General features: G+C 44.1%; 1 protein-coding gene across 1 annotated transcript in view; it reads left to right on the top strand.

Annotated features, from left to right (window-relative positions):
- The window catches only part of LOC111958480 (neuromedin-K receptor), a 25231-nt gene extending 5256 nt beyond the window's left edge, over positions 1 to 19975 (top strand). The window contains exons 2-5 of the mRNA XM_023979739.3: positions 2707 to 2895; positions 13740 to 13890; positions 19125 to 19324; positions 19600 to 19975. Coding sequence (XP_023835507.3) covers positions 2707 to 2895; positions 13740 to 13890; positions 19125 to 19324; positions 19600 to 19918 — 859 coding nt within the window. The 3' untranslated portion in view covers positions 19919 to 19975. The remainder of the gene's footprint in view (positions 1 to 2706; positions 2896 to 13739; positions 13891 to 19124; positions 19325 to 19599) is intronic.
- The last annotated feature ends 7391 nt before the right edge of the window (positions 19976 to 27366 follow it).

Raw genomic sequence — 27366 nt, 5'->3', positions numbered from 1 at the left:
TGATGATCCATGGCACGAAGCCTCCAGTGATGATCCATGGCACGAAGCCTCCAGTGATGATCCATGGCAAGAAGCCTCCAGTGATGATCCATGGCACGAAGCCTCCTGTGATGATCCGTGGCACGAAGCCTCCAGTGAGGAGTTGTGGCACGAGGCCTCCAACGAAGAATGTCAGTCCGGAGCCTCCAGCAATGACTCCCTCCTGTCCGGAGCAGCCAGAGTCTCCCTCCTGTCCGGAGCAGCTAGAGTCTCCCTCCTTTCCGGAGCAGCTAGAGTCTCCCTCCTTTCCGGAGCAGCCAGAGTCTCCCTCCTGTCTGGAGCAGCCAGAGTCTCCCTCCTGTCCGGAGCAGCCAGAGTCTCCCTCCTGTCCGGGGCCCGCTGCGAGGGTCCCCGGTCCGGGGTCGGCGTGGTGGGCAGTTAGTGGGCGAAAAGACTAAGGGGGAGTGGGGTCCACGTCCCGCGCCAGAGCCGCCACCGCGGTGAAATGCCCACCCAGACCCTCCCCTATAGGTTCAGGTTTTGCGGCAGGAGTCCGCACCTTTGGGGGGGAGGGGGGGTACTGTCACGGCCTGACCTTAGAGAGCCTTTTTATGTCTCTATTTTGGTTGGTCAGGGCGTGAGTTTGGGTGGACATTCTATGTCTGGTGTTCTATGTTGTCCTTGTTTTGTATTTCTATGTGTTTGGCCTGGTATGGTTCCCAATCAGAGGCAGCTGTCTATCGTTGTCTCTGATTGAGAACCATACTTAGGTAGCCTGTTCCCACCTGTATTTGTGGGTAGTTATTTTCTGTTTAGTGTGTGTCGTCACCTTACAGAACTGTTCGTTTATCGTTTTTGTTGTTTTGTTCTGTTCATCTGATTGATTAAAATATGAACACTTACCACGCTGCACCTTGGTCCTCTTCTCCTTCTCCCGACGACGTTCGTTACAATTATTCAATAGTGCTAGTGCTATTCTTGACCACTGATGGCCGGATAAATCCTACCCCCATAAACCTATATGAACTTTCCTCCACATCTAAATGTGATGAGTTTGTGGCATATTTCAGAGATAAGATAACAAACATTAGGCTGGGTATCAGTCAAGCAAGACCTGATGAGAAGTGTGATGGTATGTGCCCTAGCCTAACACGCAAAGGCACTATGGAGTTATTTTACATGGTTAATCACTCCCTATTTCACAGGCACTTTCCCCACTGCACTAACAACTGCCATGGTGAAACCCCTTCTGAAGAAAAGTCATCTAGATTCTTCAGCTCCAATCTCCAACCTTCCAGAAATGTTTTTTTTAAACAGCTAAATAATTTTTTTAAGTGGCAACTGTATTTTTGATATCCTATCTGGTTGTCTTGCCCGCCAAAGCACAGGGACAGCCTGAGTTAAAGTGTTAAATGATCGTAGAGCCAACACAGATGCTGAACAGCCTTCTGTCCATGTACTCTTTGATTTAAGTGCTGCATGATAATGTCCTTCTGGACACACTGGAAAGGTGGGTTGGTCTCTTCCCTCTAGTTCTAAATTGGTTTAGTACCTATTTATCCGGTCGAGAGTGAACCACTCAGAGAAATGTCATATCCTATGTGGCGTTCCACAAGGTTCGATTTTGGGTTCAGTACTGTTCCGTTCATATATATATATATGTTTCCCCTTGGCAGCGTTATCAGAACGCACAACATTGATTTTCACAACCACGCAAACAATACACAGCTTTACATTTCTGTGTCACCAGAGCATTTTAGCTCCACAGATAAATTATTAGACTGTATTAGTGATTTAAATACTTGGAAGGCTCACAACTTCCCCCCAGCTAAATCAAGACAAGACCGAGGTACTTATAATTGGAGCCAAAGCACACAGAATCTATTTATATTTAATTGATATTTTAATATTCATATCAATATTCTAATTCACTGTCAAATAAGATTAAACACTAGCTAAAAAAAACATAGGTGTCATTTTCGATTCTGAACTCAATTTCGAATCACACATTAGGAATGTGACCAAAATTGCCAAGTTGCGGCCATTTCTATTTCAGGCTGATACAGAGAGACTCATTCATGCTTTTATTACAGCAGGCTTGACTACTGTAATGCTCTCCTGTCTGGTCTACCCAAGAAAGCCATTGGCCAACTGCAAAACATACAGAATGCAGCTACACGGCCAAGCAGAGAGCACACATTACACCTGTTTTAAAGTCTCGGCGCTGGCTGCCTGTGCGTTTAACAATACATTTTAAGATTCTATTGGTTTTTAAATCAATCCACAATTGTGCACCCCAATACATGTCAGACATGCTTTTGAGTTATGTACTCAGGAGGTCCCTCAGGTCCTCTGGCCTTTTAACTATCCCAAAGCCTAGGACCAAGAGGCATGGAGAGGCAGCSTTTAGTTACTGTGCCCCCAGCCTCTGGAAAAGCCTGCCAGACAACCTGAGAGGGGCCGAAACTGTGGWSATATTTAAAATCTATCTTAAAACACACTTTTTTTTAGTTTTGCTTTTCCTTAGGGTGCTTTTTTAGTCTTTCAGTTTTAATTGTTGTTCTTTCGTTTTTTATACTCTTATGTTTGTTGTGTAGTAAATATTTCTGTTTCTACTTATTGTTTTTTTATTTATGTTTTTTTCCTGTGAAGCACATTGCGTCGCATTCATGTCTGAAATGTGCTATTAAATAAAGATTGATTTCATTTGATTTGACATCCCTGCAGGTACATGGCCATCATCCACCCGCTGAAGCCCCGGCTGTCGGCCACAGCCACCAAGGTGGTGATCGTGTGTATCTGGGCGCTGGCCGTGGTGCTGGCCTTCCCCCTCTGCTTCAACTCCACCATCCGCATCCTGCCCCGCCGGACCATATGCTACGTGGCCTGGCCCCGGCCCTCGGATGACTCCTTCATGTGAGTGAGACACTCCGGGCGCATCTCAATAGTCTAAAGTGGCTTCCTTGACTCACCTCCTCTTGTTCATCTTCACTGATCTGAAAACAGTTTTGGGCTGATTGGTAATGAAACTGTATATATTTTTATTTTTATTTTTTATTTTTTCACCTTTATTTAACCAGGTAGGCTAGTTGAGAACAAGTTCTCATTTGCAACTGCGACCTGGCCAAGATAAGCTAGCAGTGTGAACAGACAACACAGAGTTACACTAGGGAGTAAACAATAAACAAGTCAATAACATGGTAAGAAAAAAGAGATCTATATACAATGTGTGCAAAAGGCATGAGGTAGGCAAATAAATCGAATAATTACAATTTAGCAGATTAACACTGGAGTGATAAATCATCAGATGATCATGTGCAAGAAGAGATACTGGTGTGCAAAAGAGCAGAAAAGTAATAAATAAAAGCAGTATGGGGGGTGAGGTAGGTAAATTGGGTGGGTAGTTTACAGATGGACTATGTACAGCTGCAGCGATCGGTTAGCTGCTCGGATAGCAGATTTTTAAGTTGTTGAGGGAGATAAAAGTCTCCAACTTCAGAGATTTTTGCAATTCGTTCCAGTCGCAGGCAGCAGAGAACTGGATAGAAAGGCGTCCAAATGAGGTTTTAGCTTTAGGGATGATCAGTGAGATACACCTGCTGGAGCGCGTGCTGGGGTGGGTGTAGCCATCGTGACCAGTGAACTGAGATAGGCGGCACTTTACCTAGCATAGCCTTGTAGATGACTGGAGCCAGTGGGTCTGACGACGAACATGTAGCGAGGGCCAGCCGACTAGGGCATACAGGTCGCAGTGGTGGGTCGTATAAGGTGCTTTAGTAACAAAAGAATGGCACTGTGATAAACTGCATCCAGTTTGCTGAGTAGAGTGTTGGAAGCTATTTTGTAGATGAATCGCCGAAGTCGAGGATCGGTAGGATAGTCAGTTTTACTGGGTAAGTTTGGCGGCGTGAGTGAAGGAGGCTTTGTTGCGGAATAGAAAGCCGATTCTTGATTTGATTTTGGATTGGAGATGTTTGATATGAGTCTGGAAGGAGAGTTTGCAGTCTAGCCAGACACCTAGGTACTTATAGATGTCCACATATTCTAGGTCGGAACCGTCCAGGGTGGTGATGCTAGTCGGGCGTGCGGGTGCAGGCAGCGAACGGTTGAAAGCATGCATTTGGTTTTACTAGCGTTTAGAGCAGTTGGAGGCCACGGAAGGAGTGTTGTATGGCATTGAAGCTCGTTTGGAGGTTAGATAGCACAGTGTCAAGGAAGGGCCGGAAGTATATAGAATGGTGTCGTCTGCGTAGAGGTGGATCAGGGAATCGCCGCAGCAGAGCAACATCATTGTGTATACAGAGAAAAGAGTCGGCCCGAGAATTGAACCCTGTGGTACCCCATAGAGACTGCCAGAGGACCGGACAACATGCCCTCCGATTTGACACACTGAACTCTGTCTGCAAAGTAGTTGGTGACAGGCAAGGAGTCATTAGAAAAACCGAGGCTACTGAGTCTGCCGATAAGAATATGGTGATTGACAGAGTCGAAAGCCTTGGCAGGTCGATGAAGACGGCTGCACAGTAATGTCTTTTATCGATGGCGGTTATGATATCGTTTAGTACCTTGAGCGTGGGCTGAGGTGCACCCGTGACCGGCTTGGAAACCGGATTGCAAGCGGAGAAGGTACGGTGGGATTCGAGATGGTCAGTGATCTGTTTGTTGACTTGGCTTTCGAAGACCTTAGATAGGCAGGCAGGATGGATATAGGTCTGTAACAGTTTGGGTCCAGGGTGTCTCCCCTTTGAAGAGGGGATGACCGCGGCAGCTTTCCAATCCTTGGGGATCTCAGATGATACGAAGGAGAGGTTGAACAGGCTGGTATAGGGGGTGCGACAATGGGGCGGACAGTTTCAGAAATAGGGGGTCCAGATTGTCAAGCCAGCTGATTTGTATGGGTCCAGGTTTTCCAGCTCTTTCAGAACATCTGCTATCTGGATTTGGGTAAAGGAGAAGCTGGGGAGGCTTGGGCGAGTAGCAGCGGGGGGCGGGGCTGTTGGCCAAGGTTGGAGTCGCCAGGAGGAAGGCATGGCCAGCCATTGGAAATGCTTGTTGAAGTCTTCGATTATCACGGATTTAGGGTGTGACCGTGTTACCTAGCCTCAAGTGCAGTGGGCAGGCTGGGAGGAGGTGCTCTTGTTCTCCATGGACTTTACAGTATCCAGAACTTTTTGGAGTTAGAGCTACAGGATGCGATTTTCTGCTTGAAAAGCTGGCCTTTGCTTTCCTGACTGACTGCGTGTATGGGTTCCTGACTTCCCTGAACAGTTGCATATCGCGGGGGTCTTCGATGCTATTGCAGTTCGCCACAGGATGTTTTTGTGCTGGTCGAGGGCAGTCAGGTCTGGAGTGAACCAAGGGCTATATTTGTTCTTGGTTCTGCATTTTTTGAACGGAGCATGCTTGTCTAATATGGTGAGGAAGTAACATTTAAAGAATGACCAGGCATCCTCAACTGACGGGATGAGGTCATATCCTTCCAGGGTACCCGGGCCAGGTCGATTAGAAAGGCCTGCTGGCAGAAGTGTTTTAGGGAGCGTTTGACAGTGATGAGGGTGGTCGTTTGACCGCGGACCCGTGGCGGATACAGGCAATGAGGCAGTGATCGCTGAGATCTTGTTGAAGACAGCAGAGGTGTATTTGGAGGGCAGGTTGGTCAGGATAATGTCTATTAGGGTGCCCATGTTTACGGATTTAGGGTTGTACCTGGTGGGTTCCTTGATGATTTGTGTGAGATTGAGGGCATCAAGCTTGGTATTGTAGGACTGCCGGGGTGTTAAGCATATCCAGTAACAGACAAACTCTGAAGCTAGATGGGGAGCGATCAATTCACAGATGGTGTCCAGGGCAAGCTGGGAGCTGAGGGGGGTCGGTAGCAGGCGGCAACAGTGAGGACTTATTTCTGGAGAGATTAATTTTAAAAATTAGAAGTTCGAACTGTTTGGCATAGACCTGGAAGTATGACAGAACTTTGCAGGCTATCTCTGCAGTAGATTGCAACTCCTCCCCTTTGGCAGTTTATCTTGACGGAAAGTGTTATAGTTGGGTATGGAAATCTCAGAATTTTTGGTGGCCTTCCTACGCAGGATTCGGACCGGCAGGACATCAGGATTGGCAGAGTGTGCTAAAGCGGTGAGTAAGGCAAACTTAGGGAGGAGGCTTCTGATGTTGACATGCATGAGGCCAAGGCTTTTTCGATCACAGAAGTCAACAAATGAGGGTGACTGGGGACATGCAGGGCCTGGGTTTACCTCCACATCACCCGAGGAACAGAGGAGTAGTAGGATGAGGGTGCGGCTAAAGGCTATCAAAATGGTCGCCTAGAGCGTTGGGACAAAGAATAAAAGGAGCAGATTTATGGGCGTGGTAGAATAGATTCTGGGCATAATGTGCAGACAGGGGTATGGAGGGGCGCGGGTACAGCGGAGGCAAGCCCAGGCACTGGGTGATGATAAGAGAGGTTGTATCTCTGGACATGCTGGTCTCAATGGGTGAGGTCACCGCATGTGTGGGGGGTGGGACAAAGGGGGTATCAGAGGTACGGAGAGTGGAACTACAGGGTCCATTGCAAACCAAAACAATGATATGATAACTAGCCTGAACAACAGTATGCAAGGCATATTGATATTTGAGAGAGACATACAATAAGGCATAAAGTGATTGAGGTCTTGATTGGGAGAGCTAGCTAAACAACAGGTAAGATAACAGCAGCAATAACAGGGTGCTAGTCTACACAGCAACAACAGGTAAAAATGGCGAGATAGGCAGAGAGGGTCGGATTACTACACACAGATCCTGAGTTAAAGCACAGAGCCGAGATAAAACACAAAATAAACAGAATGGGTACGTGAATTAATGGACAGTCAAGCATGCATCAGCTATGTAGCCAAGTGATCATAGTGTCCGGGGGCAGCCGTAGATGGAGCAGGGAGGCCTCCACTAGCTAGCGGCGTTTAAAGTTAGTAGCCCGGGGGGTGGTCTGCTCAGACGGAGGGTCTTGCTCAGACGTGGTCGTGTCGACAGAGAATCCAGAGAATCCAAGCGAATGGCGAAAGAGAGGTTGTGAATTGTAGAATTGTGTTTGCTAACTGGTGCTAGCTTGTGCAGGTGGGCTACTGCGCTAGCTGCATAGCTGGTGGAGGATCAGAAGTAGTGGCTCAGGGATTACGGCAGAATCCGGCTTAGAGACACGTCGCGGATGCTGTGTGAATTGCGTGAGGAGATGATCAGTACTCCCCGAAGGCTTGAATGGATCAAATTGGGTGAGGGTGATCATTAGCTGCGCAGAGGAAAGGTAATAGATCATACATGGCTGAGATGCGGCAATAAAACATGATGCAGAGTAAGGGTGGCAAATGTACACATATCTTAGAGCCTATGTATCCGGGAATTTAAGAAATGGATTCAGTTAGCTGTATGGCTCTGGTAGGCTAGCGGGAGTTTTGTGTGTGCGAGCATTGGAGACAAAAGGTGTAGTCACATCTGTTGGTCTGGAAAAAGAAAGGTTTCGATGATCGCCAATCTCGGGCATATACGAGAGTGGTATTAGGTAGCCCCACTCTTATGGAAGGTTCGCTGGTCTTAGAGACGCAGACTCTTGGGCTATGCAGGTCGCAGTAGGGCTCACTGTCAAGGGCTCTCAGACGTCTGTTGAGTTCGTCTTGGTGGACACTGGGAGTGTGTTAGCTGCATGTACGGCGACACACTGAGTGTGCATGCGTAGCTATAGCGCAGTAATGGTAGGGATAATACACTCGGCGGTGTATTATATTGTGCATCAGATGAGAGCCTATGCTGGTCGTGCATAATAGGAAAAGTCGCCGGTGTGTTTGAATTGTTGGGTTCCAGACGAGATAAATGGCGTAAGAGTGTAACCTTATACCTGCGTGTATTGGGTTGAGTATGTAGAGAACGAACATGCAGTGCATGACTTATATGGGTCAGGCTGGTGTATTTTGAGGTCCATCGGTATTACGCTTGCAGACTGGCAGGTATTGGCCCGGTATTGAAGCTGGCTGTGTCCGAGTTAAGGGCGAAGACCGCAGCAGTGGCTAACTGACTACTAGCTAGTAGCTAGTTATCTGGCTAGCTTCTGATTGGGGTTACGGTTCTAAAGTATAAAAAAAATAGCAGGTCCGTACCACATTGGGTGAGGCGGAATGTAGGAATGTATATTCAGTTCCTAGATGGAAAGTGAAATTAAAATATATACGAAATGTATACGAAAAATACGAATACTATTTACACGGGACAAGACAGGACAAAGACACATTCGACTGCTACGCCATCTTGGAGGTGGTATAAGGTGTTCAGCTTGCTGCTGGTGGTTTGGGTGTGGGCTACCGTGGTTATGTATCAATAAGAGTTGGAGATACACTTCAAAAGGGCTAATTCCCCGTTTATTAATAGACTAAAGAACATTGCTAGGATAAGTATGCTTTTCTTTAGAAATCAACAATAGAATCACCTTACATATCAATGTAAAGGCAGGGTTCTTTCCCTAATTCCTGGAGAGCTACCGTCCCGTAGATTTTCGGCTCCAACCCTAATCTAGCGCACCTGATTTTAATAATTAGCTGGTTGATCAAATGAATCAGGTTAGTTATAACTGGATTGAAAACCTACAGCTCTCCAGGGACAGCATTGTAAGGCAATTAACTTGGCCATTTATACAGGCACTAGTCAAAAGCACATACATCCAAATATACTCAAAACTCAATAGTAACTACAATATGAAAAATGATCTCAGTAACATAATCAATATCTACACAAACAAACCTACTTAGATACCAACAAATAATATCAATAATGGCACATAGACAAACATATGAAATGGCCTCAAATCAAAGGTACACTATAAAGGAGCACAAACTTATACTGAGCAAAAATATAAACGCAACATGTAAAGTGTTCGTCCAATGTTTCATGAGCCGAAATAATAGTTCCCAGAAATGTTCCATATGCACAAAAAGCTTATTTAAAAAAAATAAAAAATAAGAATCAAATCAAACTGTATTTGTCACATACGCCGAACACAACAGTGAAATGCTTACTTACAAGCCCTTAACCAACAATGCAGTTTAAAGAAAATACCTAACAAAAAGAAAGAGACAAGAATAACAAATAATGAAAGAGCAGCAGTAAATAACAATAGAGGGGCTATATACAGGGGGTATCGGTACAGAGTCAATGTGGAGGCTATATACAGGGGGTACCGGTACAAAGTCAATGTGCGGGGGCACCGGTGTCGAGGTAAATGAGGTAATATGTACATGTAGGTAGAGTTATTAAAGTGTCTATGCATAGATAATAACAGAGTTGCAGCAGCGTCGAAGGTGGGGGGGGAAATGCAAATAGTCTGGGTAGCCATTTGATTAGCTGTTCAGGAGTCTTGGGGGTAGAAGCTGTTTAGAAGCCTCTTGGACCTAGACTTGGCGCTCCAGTACCGCTTGCCGTGCAGTAGCAGAGAGAACAGTCTATTACTAGGGTGGCTGGAGTCTTTGACAATTTTAAGGGCCTTCCTCTGACACCGCCTGGTATAGAGGTCCTGGATGGCAGGAAGCTTGGCCCCGGTGATGTACTGGGCCGTACGCACTACCCTCTGCAGTGCATTGCAGTCGGAGGCAGAGCAGTTTCCATACCAGGCAGTGATGCAATCCATCAGGATGCTCTCGATGGYGCAGCTGTAAAACCGTTTGAGGATATGAGGACCCATGCCAAATCTTTTCAGTCTCCTGAGGGGGAATAGGTTTTGTCGTGCTCCCTTCACGATTGTCTTGGTGTGCTTGGACCATGTTAGTTTGTTGGTGATGCCAAGGAACTTGAAGCTCTCAACCTGTTCCACTACAGCCCTGTCGATGAGAATGGGGGCATGCTCACTCCTCCTTTTCCTGTAGGCTGCCCGTCAGAAAGTCCAGGATCCAGTTGCAGAGGGAGGTGTTTAGTCCCAGGGTCCTTAGCTTAGTGATGAGCTTTGAGGGCACTATGGTGTTGAACGCTGAGCTGTAGTCAATGAATAGCATTCTCACATAGGTGTTCCTTTTGTACAGGTGATAAAGGGCAGTGTGGAGTGCAATAGAGACTGCATCATCTGTGGATCTGTTGGTGCAGTATGCAAATTGGAGTTGGTCTAGGGTTTCTGGGATAATGGTGTTGATGTGAGCCATGACCAGCCTTTCAAATCATTTCATGGCTACAGATGTGAGTGCTACGGGTCGGTAGTCATTTAGGCAGGTTACCTTAGTGTTCTTGGGCACAGGGACTATGGTGGTCTGCTTGAAACATGTTGTTATTACAGACTCAGACAGGGAGAGGTTGAAAATGTCAGTGAAGACACCTGCCAGTTGGTCAGCGAATGCTCAGAGTACACGTCCTGGTAATCTGTTTGGCCCTGCGGCCTTATGAATGTTGACCTGTTTAAAGGTCTTACTCACATYGGCTGCGGAGAGCTTGATCATACAGTCGTTCAGAACAGCTGGTGCTCTCATACATGTTTCAGTGTTACTTGCCGCGAAGCGAGCATAGAAGTTATTTAGCTCATCTGGTCGGCTCGTGTCACTGGGCAGCTCTCGGCTGTGCTTCCCTTTGTAGTCTGTAATAGTTTGCAAGCCCTGCCACATCCAATGAGCGTCGGAGCCGGTGTAGTACGATTCTATCTTAGTCATGTATTGAAGCTTTGCCTGTTTGATGGTTCGTCGGAGGGCATAGTGGGATTTCTTATAAGCTTCTGGGTTAGAGTGCGCTCCTTGAAAGCGGCAGCTCTACCCTTTAGCTCATTGCGAATGTTCCCTGTAATCCATGGCTTCTGGTTGGGGTATGTACGTTCGGTCACTGTGGGAACGACGTCCTCCATGCACTTATTGATAAAGCCAGTGACTGATATCGTGTACTCCTCAATGCGGAAGAATCCTGGAATATATTTCAGTCTGTGCTCGCAAAACAGTCCTGTAGTTTAGCATCTGCTTCATCTGACCACATTTGTATAAACCGAGTCACTGGTGTTTCCTGCTTCAATTTTAGCTTGTAAGCAGGAGGATAGAATTATGGTCAGATTTGCCAAATTAAGTGCGAGGGAGAGCTTTGTACGCGTCTCTGTGTGTGGAGTAAATGTAGTCTAAAAATGTTTTCCCTCTGGTTGCACATTTAACATGCTGATAGAAATTAGGTCAAACTGATTTAAGTTTCCCTGCATTAAAGTCCCCTGTCACTAGGAGCGCCACCTCTGGGTGAGCGTTTTCCTGTTTGCTTATGGTGGTATACAGCTCATTGAGTGTGGTTTTAGTGCCAGCATCGGTCTGTGGTGGTATGTAGACAGCTACGAAAAATGCAGATGAAAACTAGGTAGATAGAGTATCTCTTGATAAGCTGTAGACCACACTAACTCAGGCAAGCAAAACCTAGACTTCCTTAGATATCGTGCACCAGCTATTGTTTACATATATGCATAGGCCCCYGCCCCGTGTCTTACCAGAGGCTGCTGTTCTATCCTGCCGATAGAGTGTATAACCCGCCAGCTGTATGTTCTTAATGTCATCGTTCAGCCACGACTCAGTGAAATATAAGATATTATAGTTTTAATGTCCCGTTGGTAGGATATACGTGCTTTCAATTCGTCCCATTGTTTTTCCAGCGATTGAATGTTAGCTAGCAGGACGGAAGGCAAGGGAAGATTAGCCACTCGTCACCTGATCCTCACAAGGCACCCTGATCTTTTTCCGCGAAATCTCAGTTTCCTTCTCCAGCGATTGACGGGGATTTGGGCCTGGTCGGGTGTGTGTAGTATATCCCTCCCGTCCGACTCATTGAAGAAAAACTCTTCGTCTAATCTGAGGTGAGTAATCGCAGTTCTGATGTGCAGAAGCTCTTTTCGGTCATATGAGATGGTAGCAGCAACATTATGTACAAAACAAGTTACGAACAACGCGAAAAAAACAAACAAAATGGCATGGTTGGTTAAGAGCCGATCATTTGGCCGCCATCCCATCCGGCACGCTCCGGCGCCATCCCTGTTTGTCAGCATTTCCACTTTGCCAAGATAATCCATCCACCTGACAGGTGTGGCATATCAATAAACTGATTAAATAGCATGATCATTACACAGGTGCACCTTGTGCTGAGGACAATAAAAGGCCACTCTAAAATGTGCAGTTTTGTCACACAGCACAATGCCACAGATGTGTCAAGTTTTGAGGGAGTGGATAATTGGCATTCTGACTGCAGGAATGTCCACCAGAGCTGTTGCCAGATATTTAAATGTTAAWTTCTCTACCATAAGCCACCTCCAACATCGTTTTAGAGAATTTGGCAGTATGTCCAACCGGCCTCAGAACCGCAGACCATGTGCAACCACGCCAGCCCAGGACCTGCACATCCGCCTTCTTCACCTGTGGGATCATCTGAGACCAGCCACTTGGACAGCTAATGAAACTGAAGAATTTCTGCATAAACTGTCAGAAACCTTCTCAGGGAAGCTCATCTGCGTGCTCGTCATCCTCACCAGGGTCTTGACCTGTGGCGTCCTAACCGACTTCAGTGGGCAAATGCTCACCTTCGATGGCCACTGGCACGCTGGAGAAGTGTTCTCTTCAAGCATGAATCCGGTTTCAACTGCAGATGGAAGACAGCGTGTATGGCATCGTGTGAGGGGAGCAGTTTGCTGATGTCAACGTTGTGAACAGAGTGCCCTATGGTGGCGGTGGGGTTATGGTATGGGCAGGCATAAGCTACGGACAAAACACAATTGCATTTTATCGATGGCAATTTGAATGCACAGAGATACCATGACGAGATCCTGAGGCCCATTGTCGAGCCATTCATCCGCTGCCATCACCTCATGTTTCAGCAGGATAATGCATGGCCCCATGTCGCAAAGATCTGTAAACAATTCCTGGAAGCTGAACATTTCCCAGTTTTTCCATGGCCTGCCTACTCACCAGACATGTCACCCATTGAGCGTTTGGGATGCTCTGGATTGACATGTACGAACGTGTCCCAGTTCCCACCAATATCCAGCAATTGCGCACAGCCATTGAAGAGGAGCGGAACAACATTCCATAGGCCACAATCAACAGCCTGACCAACTCTATGCGAAGGACATGTGTCGCACTGCATGAGGCAAATGGTGGTCACACCAGATACTGATTGGTTTTCGGATCCACGCCCCTACCGTTTTTTAAAGATATCTGTGGCCACCAACAGATGCATATCTGTATTACCAGTCATGTGCAATCCATAGATTAGGGAAAATGAATTTACTTAAATTGAATGATTTCCTTATATGATCTGTAACTCAGTAAAATCTTTTAAATTGTTGCCTGTTGAGTTTATATTTTTGTTCAGTGTACTTTGAATAAACACATCCTTGAATAATTGTTTGTATCAACAAAGACTGGATTTGACTGAAGGTTTGTCGGGTTGCCACATTGATTGCATACAGGTGAGTTCATTTAAGGTGGTGAGTGTCCCGCTTCTGCAGGAAGAACTGGGTGGCGTAATTGGAAAGTCAGTCCGTATGAGTATGGAATTTATTACACACAGGATAGAGAGATTAGTTAGATAGAGATCTATCTATTTATCAGGTATCTGCTCTCCTGTCACAACCAGTGCAGACTAGTTAAGGAGGAGAGCAAACTAGACTAATGAATATGAATGTGAAATAGATTAACTATCATTTACAAAATTACCATGTTTTTCCATTACATTCACAGGAATGCTCTGCTTTTCCTTCCTCTTACAGCTATCTATTCTTCTCTGGCATGCAGGTATCATATCATTGTGACTGTGCTGGTGTATGTGCTGCCCCTAGTGGTGATGGGTATCACCTACACCATTGTGGGGGTGACGCTGTGGGGAGGAGAGATCCCGGGGGAAGCATCAGACAACTACCACAGCCAGCTCACAGCCAAGAGGAAGGTAATGCAAAAATACAACTCCATTATACACATAAGGTCCATTGGTAAAGCATGTGTATTCCATTTGTAAACCAACGCGTCAACCATTAATTGAATTCAGTAGATTCAGCCATTCATTTTAACTGGCACAATCATGAGACAATGATCTCTCTGTATTCCCCACTGGATTTGGCTACCCATCAGGTGATCCAACATTACGCAGCGAAACAACAGAGATTAGTGTCCTCTTTAGAGATGACAATGCATTCTATTAACTGGACACAGTGTATCTCTTCATTCGTCTTTGCTTGGAGTGCTGATCTGGGATCAGGCTCCCCCTGCCCATGTTATCTCATTCATTGTGATCTAAAAAGCAAAACTGGTCACAAATCAGCACTTCTATTCTGAGATGCTTGATATGCTTGACATACGGCCCCTGGTCCCCACAGTTATCCATAAGGATTCAGGTCATTTGAACCCATATGACTAACATCTATTAGGCCAGATGTGGGTTTAACGTTACAGGAGCACAGATTATAGAAAGGCAATGGCCAATATGACACGTCTACTAGATATGGGAATAATTGGGATATGGGATTATTCAAGGACACCCTGTGAGGGAACCCAGTCTGTATTTCAGGGTTGTTATTGTTTTATTCATGAGGATTACACTCAGATTACGGGGGGGATCAGCACACCTAGTTCTTTGTTTTGGACAGATAGCTGAGGCCATGAAACCGTAATCATTTACAGTTTCAACCAGGGATGTACCCTGTGATCCCGCCTGACATTTAATCTCGGCACCAGCACWTGTTTGGTGTTGTTACTTGCTCTTATTTCAGARCTGGTTCTCTTTTTGATTGTTTTATAGTTTTTGTTGTTGTTGTTGTGAAATGCACCTCACATAAACCTGATTTCCTTTGATTTAGTTTGAGCAACGCAGTGATGGAGGGTTAGTTAACCTTGCACTTATACACAGTTCCAATTCCTCAGTGGGTTTGAATGGGCCATAAATACAGACTAGAAGTCATTTAGGATAAAAGCGCCTGCTAACTGACTGGATCATTTTTATACGCCTGTTGCTGGATTTGGCCATTAACGTCCCTGCCAAACCCTTTTAACCTTAGCTAGAAGAGGGCTGAGAGAGGTTCATTAGGCTGAATGTCACCCATTGTCAAACCGTCAGGTCCTACTCGGTGGTCAGATTAAAAGTAATTATCACGAGGTCAGCGATCTGTTCCCACCAAGCTCAACTTACCCAATGCTGTGACAGCTTCGGCAGACCACCAGTGCTCTTGCGTCAACTACCTGCTGTGTAATGCGTCATGGATACCCTTTCTCCCGCTTTATGTAGCTCCGGAGAGAATTCTACCAGACACCATTTGCTCTTCATGGATACCCTTTCTCCCGCTTTATGTAGCTCCGGAGAGAATTCTACCAGACACCATTTGCTCGTCATTAGACCCAGAGTCCCAGACACACTGTACATACAAAGAGATGCCACCGCTTCATAAGCTTTAGGCCACATTATTAACCATCCAGAAGAGAATGCAGGTAGAGCTAGTTGATCCGTGATTATAAGCTCCTAATTGTTATTGTTCATAAACAAGGTAACTGACAGCTTGATTGATCACTTGATTATCCTTTCCATGTTGGAAGTTAATGAATAAAGTTTGACCTGCGTTTCAATGTGATCCATTGTCAAAGCTGTGAAACCACTTGAGAGAAGCTAAAGAATGTAAATGCTGATTTCATCACCGAAGAGTGTTTTGTAATGTTTTCAACTATGAACCCCTCTAAAGAGCACCTTTTTCTAATTCATTTAGCCTAACTTGTTTAACCCAAGCAGCTGTCGTAAAAAAAAAAAAACGTTCCTTTTTTGGAGTTGTGTTCGTGTGTGCCCCAACCGACTGCGATCACGACCAAACCATTCATCGTCAGATGCCCTTGTTGTTGTTCCCTGTATGACTATCCTTAGTCTGTGATGAAGGGCTARCACCAGCTGTGAGTCTTCTCCACCAAAGTGAGATTGACTTTAGAGCTCCTACATCAAGGGTATTCAATTCCGACCTTAAGGAGCTGAAGTACTGCTGTATTTGTATTTATTTTCTACTTGGGAGTTTTAAAAGGATAGTTCGGCCAAATAACAAAGTGATATATTAGTTTCCTTACCCTGTAAGCAGTCTATGTACAAGGTAAAAGAGCAATCCTGGTTTGGTTTAAATGGCCACTATCTCCAGACGCTAACTTATTTTGCATTCTTGGCACAAAACCAATGCAAGTAAATATCCCTGATGTTAGCATTTTTCGTGTATCATATGTAATACGCGTTAAACATGACCAAGCCCAGAGACATACTGTAGTTAAATTGAAGTCTTTAGGATGTCTATATCTGTGGGATGTCATATCAGTATATAAACACTTTTCCACCATTTAGTGCTTTGCATTCAACTACTACTGTTTGCCAGACACAGATTAAGCCGAGTGCTGGACTAAAAGGCATGCTCATTGGAGAATCTCAAAGGTTTAGCGAATGTAGGTTAATAAATCTAAAGAGCAAAGTGAGAGAATAGAATCTATGTGAAAGGCTTTGGGGAGTTTCTCAGACTGTTTGACTGACAGACTAACCATTCATTGGAGATCACAATCACTATTGCTCTATGGCTGGCAGCCATCTTGTCACATGACATTGTGAACATAGTATAGCTGATTAGACAATATCATGAGATGACCTACTGTACCTGGTTTAGTGATGACACAGTAGTAACACAATAGTGAACACAACAGTGAAGATACAGTTGAAATCATTAAAACTCGTTTTTAATGATTTCATTAAAACTCGTTTTTCAACCACTCCACAAATTTCTTGTCAACAAACTATAGTTTTGGCAAGTCGGTTAGGATATCTACTTTGTGCATGACACAAGTAATGTTTCCAACAATTGTTTACAGACTGATTATTTCACTTATAATTCACTGTATCACAATTCCAGTAGGTCAGAAGTTTACATACACTAAGTTGACTGTGACTTTAAACAGCTTGGAAAATTCCAGGAAAATTATGTCATGGCTTTAGAAGCTTCTGATAGGCTAATTGACATAATTTGAGTCAACTGGAGGTGTACCTGTGGATGTATTTCAAGGCCTACCTTCAAACGCAGTGCCTCTTTGCTTGACATCATGGGAAAATCAAAAGAAATCATCCAAGACCTCATAAAACAAATTGTAGACCTCCACAAGTCTGGTTCATCCTTGGTAGCAATTTCCAAACGCCTGAAGGTACCACGTTCATCTGTACAAACAATAGTATGCAAGTATAAACACCATGGGACCACGCAGCCTTCCTACCGCTCAGGAAGGAGACACGTTCTGTCTCCTAGAGATCAACGTACTTTGGTGCGAAAAGTGCAAATCAATCCCAGAACAACAGCAAAGGATCTTGTGAAGATGCTGGAGGAAACAGATACAAAAGTATCTATATCCACAGTAAAACGAGTCCTATATCGACATAACCTGAAAGGCCGCTCAGCAAGGAAGAAGCCACTGCTCCAAAACCACCATAAAAAAGCCAGACTACGGTTTGCAACTGCACATGGGGACAAAGATCGTACTTTTCTGAGAAATGTCCTCTGGTCTGATGAAACAAAAATAGAACTGTTTGGCCATAATGACCATCGTTATGTTTGGAGGAGAAAGTGGGAGGCTTGCAAGCCGACGAACACCATCCCAACCATGAAGCACGAGGGTGGCAGCATCATGTTGTGGGGGTGCTGCACTTCACAAAATAGATGGCATCATGAGGCAGGAAAATTATGTGGATATATTGAAGCAACATCTCAAGACATCAGTCAGGAAGTTGAAGCTTGGTCGCAAATGGGTCTTCCAAATTGGCAATGACCCCAAGCATACTTCCAAAGTTGTGGCAAAATGGCTTAAGGACAACAAAGTCAAGGTATTGGAGTGGCCATCACAAAGCCCTGACCTCAATCCTATAGAACATTTGTGGGCAGAACTGAAAAAGCGTGTGCGAGCATGGAGGCCTACAATCCTGACTCAGTTACATCAGCTCTGTCAGGAGGAATGGGCTAAAGTTCCCCCAACTTATTGTGCGAAGCTTATGGAAGGCTGCCCGAAACGTTTGACCCAATTTAAACAATTTAAAGGCAATACTACCAAATACTATTTGAGTGTATGTAAACTTCTGACCCACTGGGAATGTGATGAAAGAAATAAAAGCTGAAATAAATAATTCTCTCTACTATTCTGCCATTTCACATTCTTAAAATAAAGTGGTGATCCTAACTGACCTAAAACAGGGCATCTTTACTAGGATTAAATGTCAGGAATTGTGAATAACTAAGTTTAAATGTATTTGACTAAGGTGTATGTAAACTTCCGACTTTAACTGTACATGGACAAAAATCTTCCTCACTGACAAGACGGACATAGTGCAGTTTGCGTGGTCCAGACGTGTCTGAGCTTTGATATTCGGTGTAAAGAAACAAAAGTCAAATTCGAATTCGAATAAATTTGTCAGAACTCCTCCATACAAGGCAACAAAGTGCTAACTTTTTACGAATGCAGATCTGATTTCAAGTTTAGAAATGCCCTTTGAGGATTTTAAATGACACAATCAGTTCAAGAATTTCACAGGATCTTCGAAGTGAGCTGCTTCCTTTGTGATGGCCCTAGATTGTCAGGTTATAGAATGCACCTAATTCTATTGTGGCTCTACCATCTCCAATGTATGGACCGTTGGACCATCAATGGTTGTCCTGACCATTTATGTGCAAATGAAGCATTTCTATTTTGAGGTTGTGTGAATGGCTCTTTTGAAAGGGGTTGTCGTGATGAAAAAAGTATATCCTAAATTGCTGTGGCTTCCAGGACGGAATGAAAATGCCAACCTGATGATGAATCAATCATGGTGCCCACGCTTGTGAGAATATATTGAGTGTCACACATTCTGTCCATCTCAGAATCAGGCTCTCTGTGAAACCTGGCATGAGGTGGCCGACCAACTGTTGATTTTTGATCAAGTCTCAAAGCTACACAGAATAAAGACAATATACTTTGATTTTCCCCTCTCTCTCTCTCTCTCTCTCTCTCTCTCTCTCTCTCTCTCTCTCTCTCTCTTCTTATTCATCTCCTCTCTTTTTCTCGCTTTCTCCCCTCCCTCTCTTCCACCCTGTCTCCCCCTTCTTCCCTGTCTCTCTATTCCTCCAATCCTCCCACTGTCCCCTTCCTAACCCCCAGGTGGTGAAGATGATGACACTCATCGTGGTGGTGACCTTCGCCCTCTGCTGGCTGCCGTACCACGTCTACTTCATCGTGACGGGCCTCAACAAGGCTCTGATGAGGTGGAAGTCCATCCAGCAGGTCTACCTGTCAGTGCTGTGGCTGGCCATGAGCTCCACCATGTACAACCCCATCATCTACTGCTGCCTCAACAGCAGGTAGGATCCAGCACCTGAGTGCTGTTCAGTAGGCACCAAAACATACGATGAAGGTAAGCCTTACCCGTAACTCATTCAGAATTTCAGTTTAAAAATGTTTTCTTCTTTGTGCCTACTGAACACAACCTAGCCAACCACTGGCTAGATAAATAAGACCAGATGAGAAAACTACCAGTGTACCTTCTTCAGAATTCATTGGCCACCGCTCAAATGTGAAATATCTGACCATGCACTCATTGTATATCTGTCTGGTTTGGGTTGTGGTTTGGATACAGGTTCCGGGCGGGCTTCAAGCGTGTGTTCTGTTGGTGCCCGTTTGTCCGGGTATCCAGCTATGACGAGCTGGAGCTGCGCAACAACACCACCCGCCACCGATCCGGTCACCAGGGCAGCATGTGCACCCTCTCCCGCGTGAACACCAGGACCAACAGCCCCAACGATCGCCACCACAGCTTCAAAAAGGCCGTCTCCAGCTGCCATGGCAATGCCAGTGTTAACGGAGATAACACTGGTAACCATGGCAACCAACCGGCGGCAGCCAAGTCCAACCTTTACAGTGACCCCGAGGATGTGGCCGACGATCAGTTCTCCTGAGGTGTTGATGACGACCACAACCAGTTTCTAGAATGTTCACGAGTGGTTTGGAAAGTCGTTGTCAACGTTTCGCCCTCCGAACTGTCCCTCAAACATTCCAAGCAAGCCTTTACATATTTTTTTATTTSACCAAACATAATTATTTCTTGTGAGTTTGCTGCAAACGCGGTTGTTCTTTATAAAAGTATTTTCTGCTGGCTTGATGCAGTGAGAAACATTTGATTTTTTTCTTCTATTTGCTTAGCTTTCGAAAGCATTTATTCCTGCCTTTTCTCATTTCCACACCCCCATCTCACGACACTGACTGGACACCTGGTAGGCTGCTGTCTCAACAGGCAGATTCGTGGGCAGATGTGTGACATCTGGACTAAGCAATGAAGGCAGAGCTTACCAGTAGTTTACCAGTGTGTGTGTTTGTGCGYGCATCTATTACTCACTGGCTATTGCCTCAGGCAGTCTCCCACTGAAAGATTGTTAGGAGGGGTTGGTGGTTGGGCATATACACTACTGTTCAAACGTTTGGGGTCACTTAGAAATGTCCTTGTTTTTGAAAGAAAAGCAACATTTTTTGTCCAATAAAATAACATMAAATTGATCATAAATACAGTGTAGACATTGTTAATGTTGTAAATAACTATTGTAGCTGGAAACGGCAGATTTTTTATGGAATATCTACACAGGCGTAGAGAGGCCCATTATCAGCAACCATCACTCCTGTGTTCCAATGGCACGTTGTGTTTGCTAATCCAAGTTCATTATTTTAAAAGGCTAATTGATAATTAGAAAATAATTTTGCAATTATGTTAGCACAGCTGAAAATTGTTGTGCTGATTAAAACTTCTTATGGCTGCAATCCCGTTAACGGGATGATATGACAACAGCCAGTGAAAGTGCAGGGCGCCAAATTCAAACAACAGAAATCTCATAATTAAAATTCCTCAAACATACATGTATYTTATACCATTTTAAATGTAATCTTGTTGTTAATCCCACTAAAGTGTCCAATTTCAAATAGGCTTTACAGCGAAAGCACCACAAACGATTATGTTAGGTCACCGCAAAATCACAGAAAAACACAGCCATTTTTCCAGCCAAAGACAGGAGTCACAAAAAGCAGAAATAGAGATAAAATTAATCACTAACCTTTGATGATCTTCATCAGATGACACTCAAAGGACTTCATGTTACACAATACATATATGTTTTGTTCGATAAAGTTCATATTTATATCCAAAAACCTCAGTTTTACATGTGACGCCATGTTCAGAAATGCCTTCCAAAATATCCTGAGAAATGCAAAGAGCCACGTCAAATAAACATAAATACTCATCATAAACTTTGATGAAAGATACATGTTTTACATAGAATTAAAGATACACTTGTTCTTAATGCAACCGCTGTGTCAGATTTCAAAAAGCTTTACGGCAAAAGCACAATATTCAATAATCTGAGAACAGCTTTCAGCCACAAAAGGAAGCCATACAGTTACCGCCAAATTGTGCAGTCAACAAAACTCATAAATAGTATTAAAATCTTCACTTACCTTTGCTGATCTTCGTCGGAATGCACTCCCAGGACTCCCACAAGAAATTTTCGTTTTGTTCGGTAATGTCCATCATTTATGTCCAAATAGCTATTTTTGTTAGCGTGTTTGGTAAACAAATCCAAAGTCAGGAAGCGCGTTCACTAAAAGCAGACGAAATGTCAAAAAGTTCCGTAACAGTCAGTAGAAACATGTCAAACGATGTATTGAATCAATCTTTAGAATGTTTTTAACATAAATCTTGAATAACGTTCCAACCAGAGAATACCATTGACTTCAGATGTGCGATGGAACAGAGCTCCCTCTCATGTGAACGCGCATTGTCAGAGCATGGTCAGGTCATGGTAGACCTGACTAATTCCTGTCTCCTTCGGCCCCACTTCACAGTAGAGACATAAGACAAGGTTCTACAGACTGTTGACATCTAGTGGAAGCCGTAGGAAGTGCAAACAGATCCATATCCCACTGTGTATTCAATAGGGCTGGGTTGAAAATCGACCAACCTCAGATTTCCCACTTCCTGTTTGGATCTTCTCAGGTTTTTGCCTGCCATATGAGTTCTGTTATACTCCAGACATCATTCAAACAGTTTTAGAAACCTCGGAGTGTTTTCTATCCAATACTAATAACAATATGCATATATTAGCAACTGGGACTGAGGAGCAGGCAGTTTACTATGGGCCCCTCTGGGCACCTTCATCCAAGCTACTCAATACTGCCCTGCAGCCATAAGAAGTTAAAGAAGCAATCAAACTGGCCTTCTTTAGACTAGTTGAGTATCTGGAGCATCAGCATTTGTGGGTCGATTACAGGCTCAAAATGGCCAGAAACAAATAACTTCTTTCTGAAACTCATCAGTCTATTCTTGTTCTGAGAAATGAAAGCTATTCCATGTGAGAAATTGCCAAGAAACTGAAGATCTCGTAGAACGCTGTGTACTACTCCTTCACACGAACAGCACAACTGGCGCTAAACAGAATAGAAAGAGGAGTGGAGGCCCCGGTGCACAACTGAGCAAGAGGACAAGTACTTAGAGTGTCTAGTTTGAGAAACAGACGCCTCACAAGGCAGCTTCATTAAATAGTACCCACAAAACACCAGTCTCAACGTCAACAGTGAAGAGCGGACTCCGGGATGCTGGCCTTCTAGGCAGAGTTGCAAAGAAAAAGCCATATCTCAGACTGGCCAATAAAAATAAAAGATTAAGATGGGATAAAGAACACAGACGCTGGACAGAGGAAGATTGGAAAAAGTGTTATGAACAGACAAATCTAAGTTTGAGGTGTTGGGATCACAAAGAAGAACATCGTGAGATGCAGAAAAAATGCTGGAGGAGTGCTTGACGCCATCTGTCAAGGATGGTGGAGGGCAATGTGATGGTCTGGGGGTGATTTGGTGGTGGTAAAGTGGGAGATTTGTACAGGGTAAAAGGGATCTTGAAGAATGAAGGCTATCACTCCATTTTGCAACGCCATGTCATACCTGTGGACGGTGGAGCCAATTTCCTCCTACAACAAAGACAATGACCCAAAGCACAGCTCCAAACTATGCAATAATTATTTAGGGAAGAAGCAATCAGCTGGTATTCTGTCTATAATGGAGTGACCAGCACAGTCACCGGATCTCAACCCTATTGAGCTGTTGTGGGAGCAGCTTGACCGTATGGTACGTAAGAATTGCCCATCAAGCCAATCCAACTTTTGGGAGGTGCTTCAGGAAGCATAGGGTGAAATCTCTTCAGATTACCTCAACAAATGACAACTAGAATGCCAAAAGTCTGTCCAAGGCTGTAATTGCTGCAAATGGAGGATTCTTTGACGTAAGCAAAGTTTGAAGGACACAATTATTATTTCAATTAAAAATCATTATTTATAACCTCGTCAACGTCTTGACTATATTTCCTATTAATTTTGCAACTCATTTCATGTATGTTTTCATGGGAAACAAGGACATTTCTAAGTGACCCCAAACTTTTGAACCGTAGTGTATATGACACAAAATATTGAAAAGGGAAGATTGTTTATTAATGTGTCTTTCTGTACCATAATCATACATCCTTTATCAGCTTGTCGTCAGTTCAGCAGACTGATACCACACAGATGGAAACAGCTGTGAACTGTATGCCCTGCTTTTATATTGTTTTTAGAGAGAGAGAGAGAGAGAGAGAGGCACCTGGGGAAAGATAGAGTATTCAATGTTTCTCTGTCAGCCTGCAATTTCCTGAGTATAAATGAGAATGATAGCATGTTCCATTTTGTTATTGAAATTTGATTCAGAAGCTGCTTTTATCGTTATACGAATTGTACAGTGCCATTTCTTTTTTTAAATGTATGAGATATCTGTCTTATGTAAGCAGAGGATTGGTTTTTGCTTTTGTGATATACCGTGGTGTATACTTACTGTGGTTAAGGCAATTTTTAGCACATTAAATCACTGAGGGATAAACGCAGACACACACTCAGACATTCACAGACACACATGCACGCACACACACATTTAGCCATCAACATGAAAGTATTTCATGAGAACGTACTGTGAAGTACTGTGCACTGTGTACTAAAACGAATTTCACTATTTCATCATGGGAAATAGTGCAGTATTAAAACACAATCTGAGAGTTTGATAAAAATCCACCCATCCATCTCTTTGATTCCATGAAGACATTTAATCCAGAGCTCTGGGCTCTTACATAAACATGCCAGTACCCGCTCTCCCTCTCTCTGATAAGCATCTCATCACCTTATAACACACACACACACACACACACACACGCACACGCGTGCGAGCGGTCGCATGCACACACTCGCATGGGCAAGCGCACACACTAATCCCAGTGAAAGTATACTGCAGTTATTTATTGTGTAGTGGGATTATCACTGTAATGTCAATTGGCAATATAGGTCCTTCTAGCGTAGTACTACAAAATACTGCTAGTTATTGGTCATGCATAACCTGCAGTGTTACGTATTAAAGGTTGACCGGTTATGATTGCAGAGTCTGACAGAAAAAGTACTAGTCAAGTCATATATACTGTACAGGAGGTTGGTGGCACCTTAATTGGGGAAGATGGGCTCGTGGTAATGGCTGGAGAGGAATAAGTGAAATGGCATCAAATACATCAAACACATGCCATTTTATTCACTCTGTTCCAGCTATTAGTAGTCTTCCCCTCAGCAGCCTCCACTGATACACTGATTACACCAAATATTAGGCTCACCTACCAAATGCTGAGTTGAACCCAATAAAAGGCCACAATAAAATATGCAGTTTTGTCACATCACACAATGACACAGATGTCTCAAGTTTTGAGCGAGCGTGCAATTGGCTTGCTGACTGCAGGAATGTCCACTAGAGGTGTTGCCATATAATTCAATGTTCCAATCTCTACCAAAAGCCACCTTCAAGGTCATTTTATAGAATTTGGCCATACGTCCAACCGGCCTCACAATCGCAGACCACGTGTATGGCGTTGTGTGGGCGAGCGGTTTGCTGACATCCGCCACCATCACCTCATGTTTCCACATGATAATGCACAGCCCCATGTCGCAAGGCTCTATACACAATTCCTGGAAGCTGAAAATGTTCTAGTTGTTCCATGGCCTGCATACTCACCAGACACGTCACCCATTGAGCATGTTTGGCATGCTCTGGATCGACGTGTACGACAGAGTGTTCCAGTTCCCGCCAATATTCAAATATTTCGCACAGCCATCGGAGAGGAGCGGGACAACATTCCACAGGCCACAATCAACAGCCTGATCAACTCTATGTGAAGGAGATGTGCGAATGAGATGCGCTGCATGAGGCAAATGGTGGACGCATCAGATATTGACTGGTTTTCTGATCCAAGCCCCTACTTTTTTTTGTACACTATATTTTACACAAAACATTCAAATTAGTGGATTCGGCTATGTCAGCCACACCCGTTGCTGACAGGTGTATAAAATCGAGCACACAGCCATGCAATCTCCATAGTGAAACATTGGCAGTAGAATAGCCTTACTGAAGAGCTCAGTGACTTTCAACGTGGCACAGTCATAGGATTCCAACAAGTCAGTTCGTCAAATTTTTGCCCTGCTAGAGCTGCCCCGGTCAACTGTAAGGGCTGTTATTGTGAAGTGGAAAGTTATATGAGCAACAACGGCTCAGCTGCAAAGTAGTAAGCCACACAAGCTCACAGAACAAGACCGCAGAGTGCTGAAGAGCGTAGCGCGTAAAACTGCTCTGTCCTCGGTTGCAACACTCACTAGCAAGTTCCAAACCCATGAAATGGGTTTCCATTGCCGAGCAGCCACACACAAGCCTAAGATCACCATGCGCAATGCCAAGCGTCGGCTGGAGTGGTGTAAAGCTCGCCGCCATTGGACTCTGGAACAGTGGAAACGTTCTCTGGAGTGATCAATCACGCTACACCATCTGGCAGTCCGGCGGATGAATCTGGGTTTGGCGGATGCCAGGAGAACGCTGCCTGCCCCAATGCAAAGTTTGGTGAAGGAGGACTAAGGATCTGGGGCTGTTTTTCATGTTTCCTGTTTCAGTATAACAATGCCCCTGTGCATAAAGTGAGGTCCATACAGAAATGTTTTTTTTGTGTTACTTTCACCCCTTTTTCTCCCCAATTGGTAGTTACAGTCTTGTCTCATCGCTGCAACACCCGTACGGACTCGGGAGAGGCGAAGGTTTTGGTCAAGGTCATGATTTTGGAATGAGATGCTCAACAAGCAATATAGATATGAAGGTTCTTTCTCCATCTTCCTCACATTCCTGTCTCTGACTCTCTCTCTCTCTCTGCACATATGATTCTAGAGTAATGCTACAAAGAATAATTAAAATGTGCATGTATTTGCCAAAACGTAACATCTGTAAATACTGTATTTTCAAGGTTATTTGAAAAGAAATTATGTTTACCTCCATTATAGTGAATATTTTAGGTTCAGCTACTGTAATGTATTGTCAGACATGTTCAGGTTTATGTTGTGCAGCTTTGATGGGTGCAGAGTTCAATCATATAGTGTTTACTGGCTTTTTAAGGCAGTGTGCATGTTGCGATGTTTAGATGTATTTAAGAAGAGGCTCACTTATAGCAAAATCAACAGCATTTGGATAATATTGTATTTTCTCAAAATTGTCATTTAGTACCAATCAATGTCTTTTCCATACACAGACACTTGATGTAAAACTCACGCTAGCTTGCATATTCATGAATGTACCCAAGTATATAAATTGGGCAAATAATTGTTAAAACTGCAATTTTTCAATTACAGAATGACTCTAGTCTATTTGCCTATTCTGGCTACTGTGTGAGTATGCATTGATTGAATAAAGGTGTTTGTTGTCCAATGCTTGTGATTTAACACCATCTTCAATCCCTACCTTAAACAGTTGCACTTCCTCATTTTTCAGGTGTTCATCGTTCATTTGATTTATTCACTGTTCAAGAAAAGACAGGAACGTGGGTGATGTAGTTTCTCCAAACTGCTCCAAATGACATATCTGAGAGGTCCATTTGAACTATGAAGAACTACTAGTTATTGAGATCTGCTTCGAGAAGCTCTTAAGTGCAAAGGCAAGGCTACTGTATTTCAACACAATGTCACACACCGGTCTATACAGTAGATAATCATTGCTCATGCTCTAGTGGCCCTCAACACGCTCTCCCCCATAATCATTGCTCACGCTATAGTGGCCCTCAACAAGCTCTCCCCTACACGAATTAACCACTAGAGAGTGTCAGTGTGTCATCCATGATTACAGCCTGATGTTGGGTATTGTAAGGACAGACGCTGGAGACGAGAAGCAAGTACAGGGAGTGAACATTTAATGAAACACGGACAGGAACAGAATATGGACAGCGTCTGGACAGGGGAAAAGGAAATGAGAATAATGCTGACATGGGGATGAAACA

Source organism: Salvelinus sp. IW2-2015, linkage group LG34 (genome assembly GCF_002910315.2).
Source record: "Salvelinus sp. IW2-2015 linkage group LG34, ASM291031v2, whole genome shotgun sequence".
Classification (NCBI taxonomy): Eukaryota; Metazoa; Chordata; class Actinopteri; order Salmoniformes; family Salmonidae; genus Salvelinus; species Salvelinus sp. IW2-2015.
The sequence above is the reverse complement of the archived record's forward strand: the minus strand, read 5'-3'. Positions and strand labels throughout refer to the sequence as shown.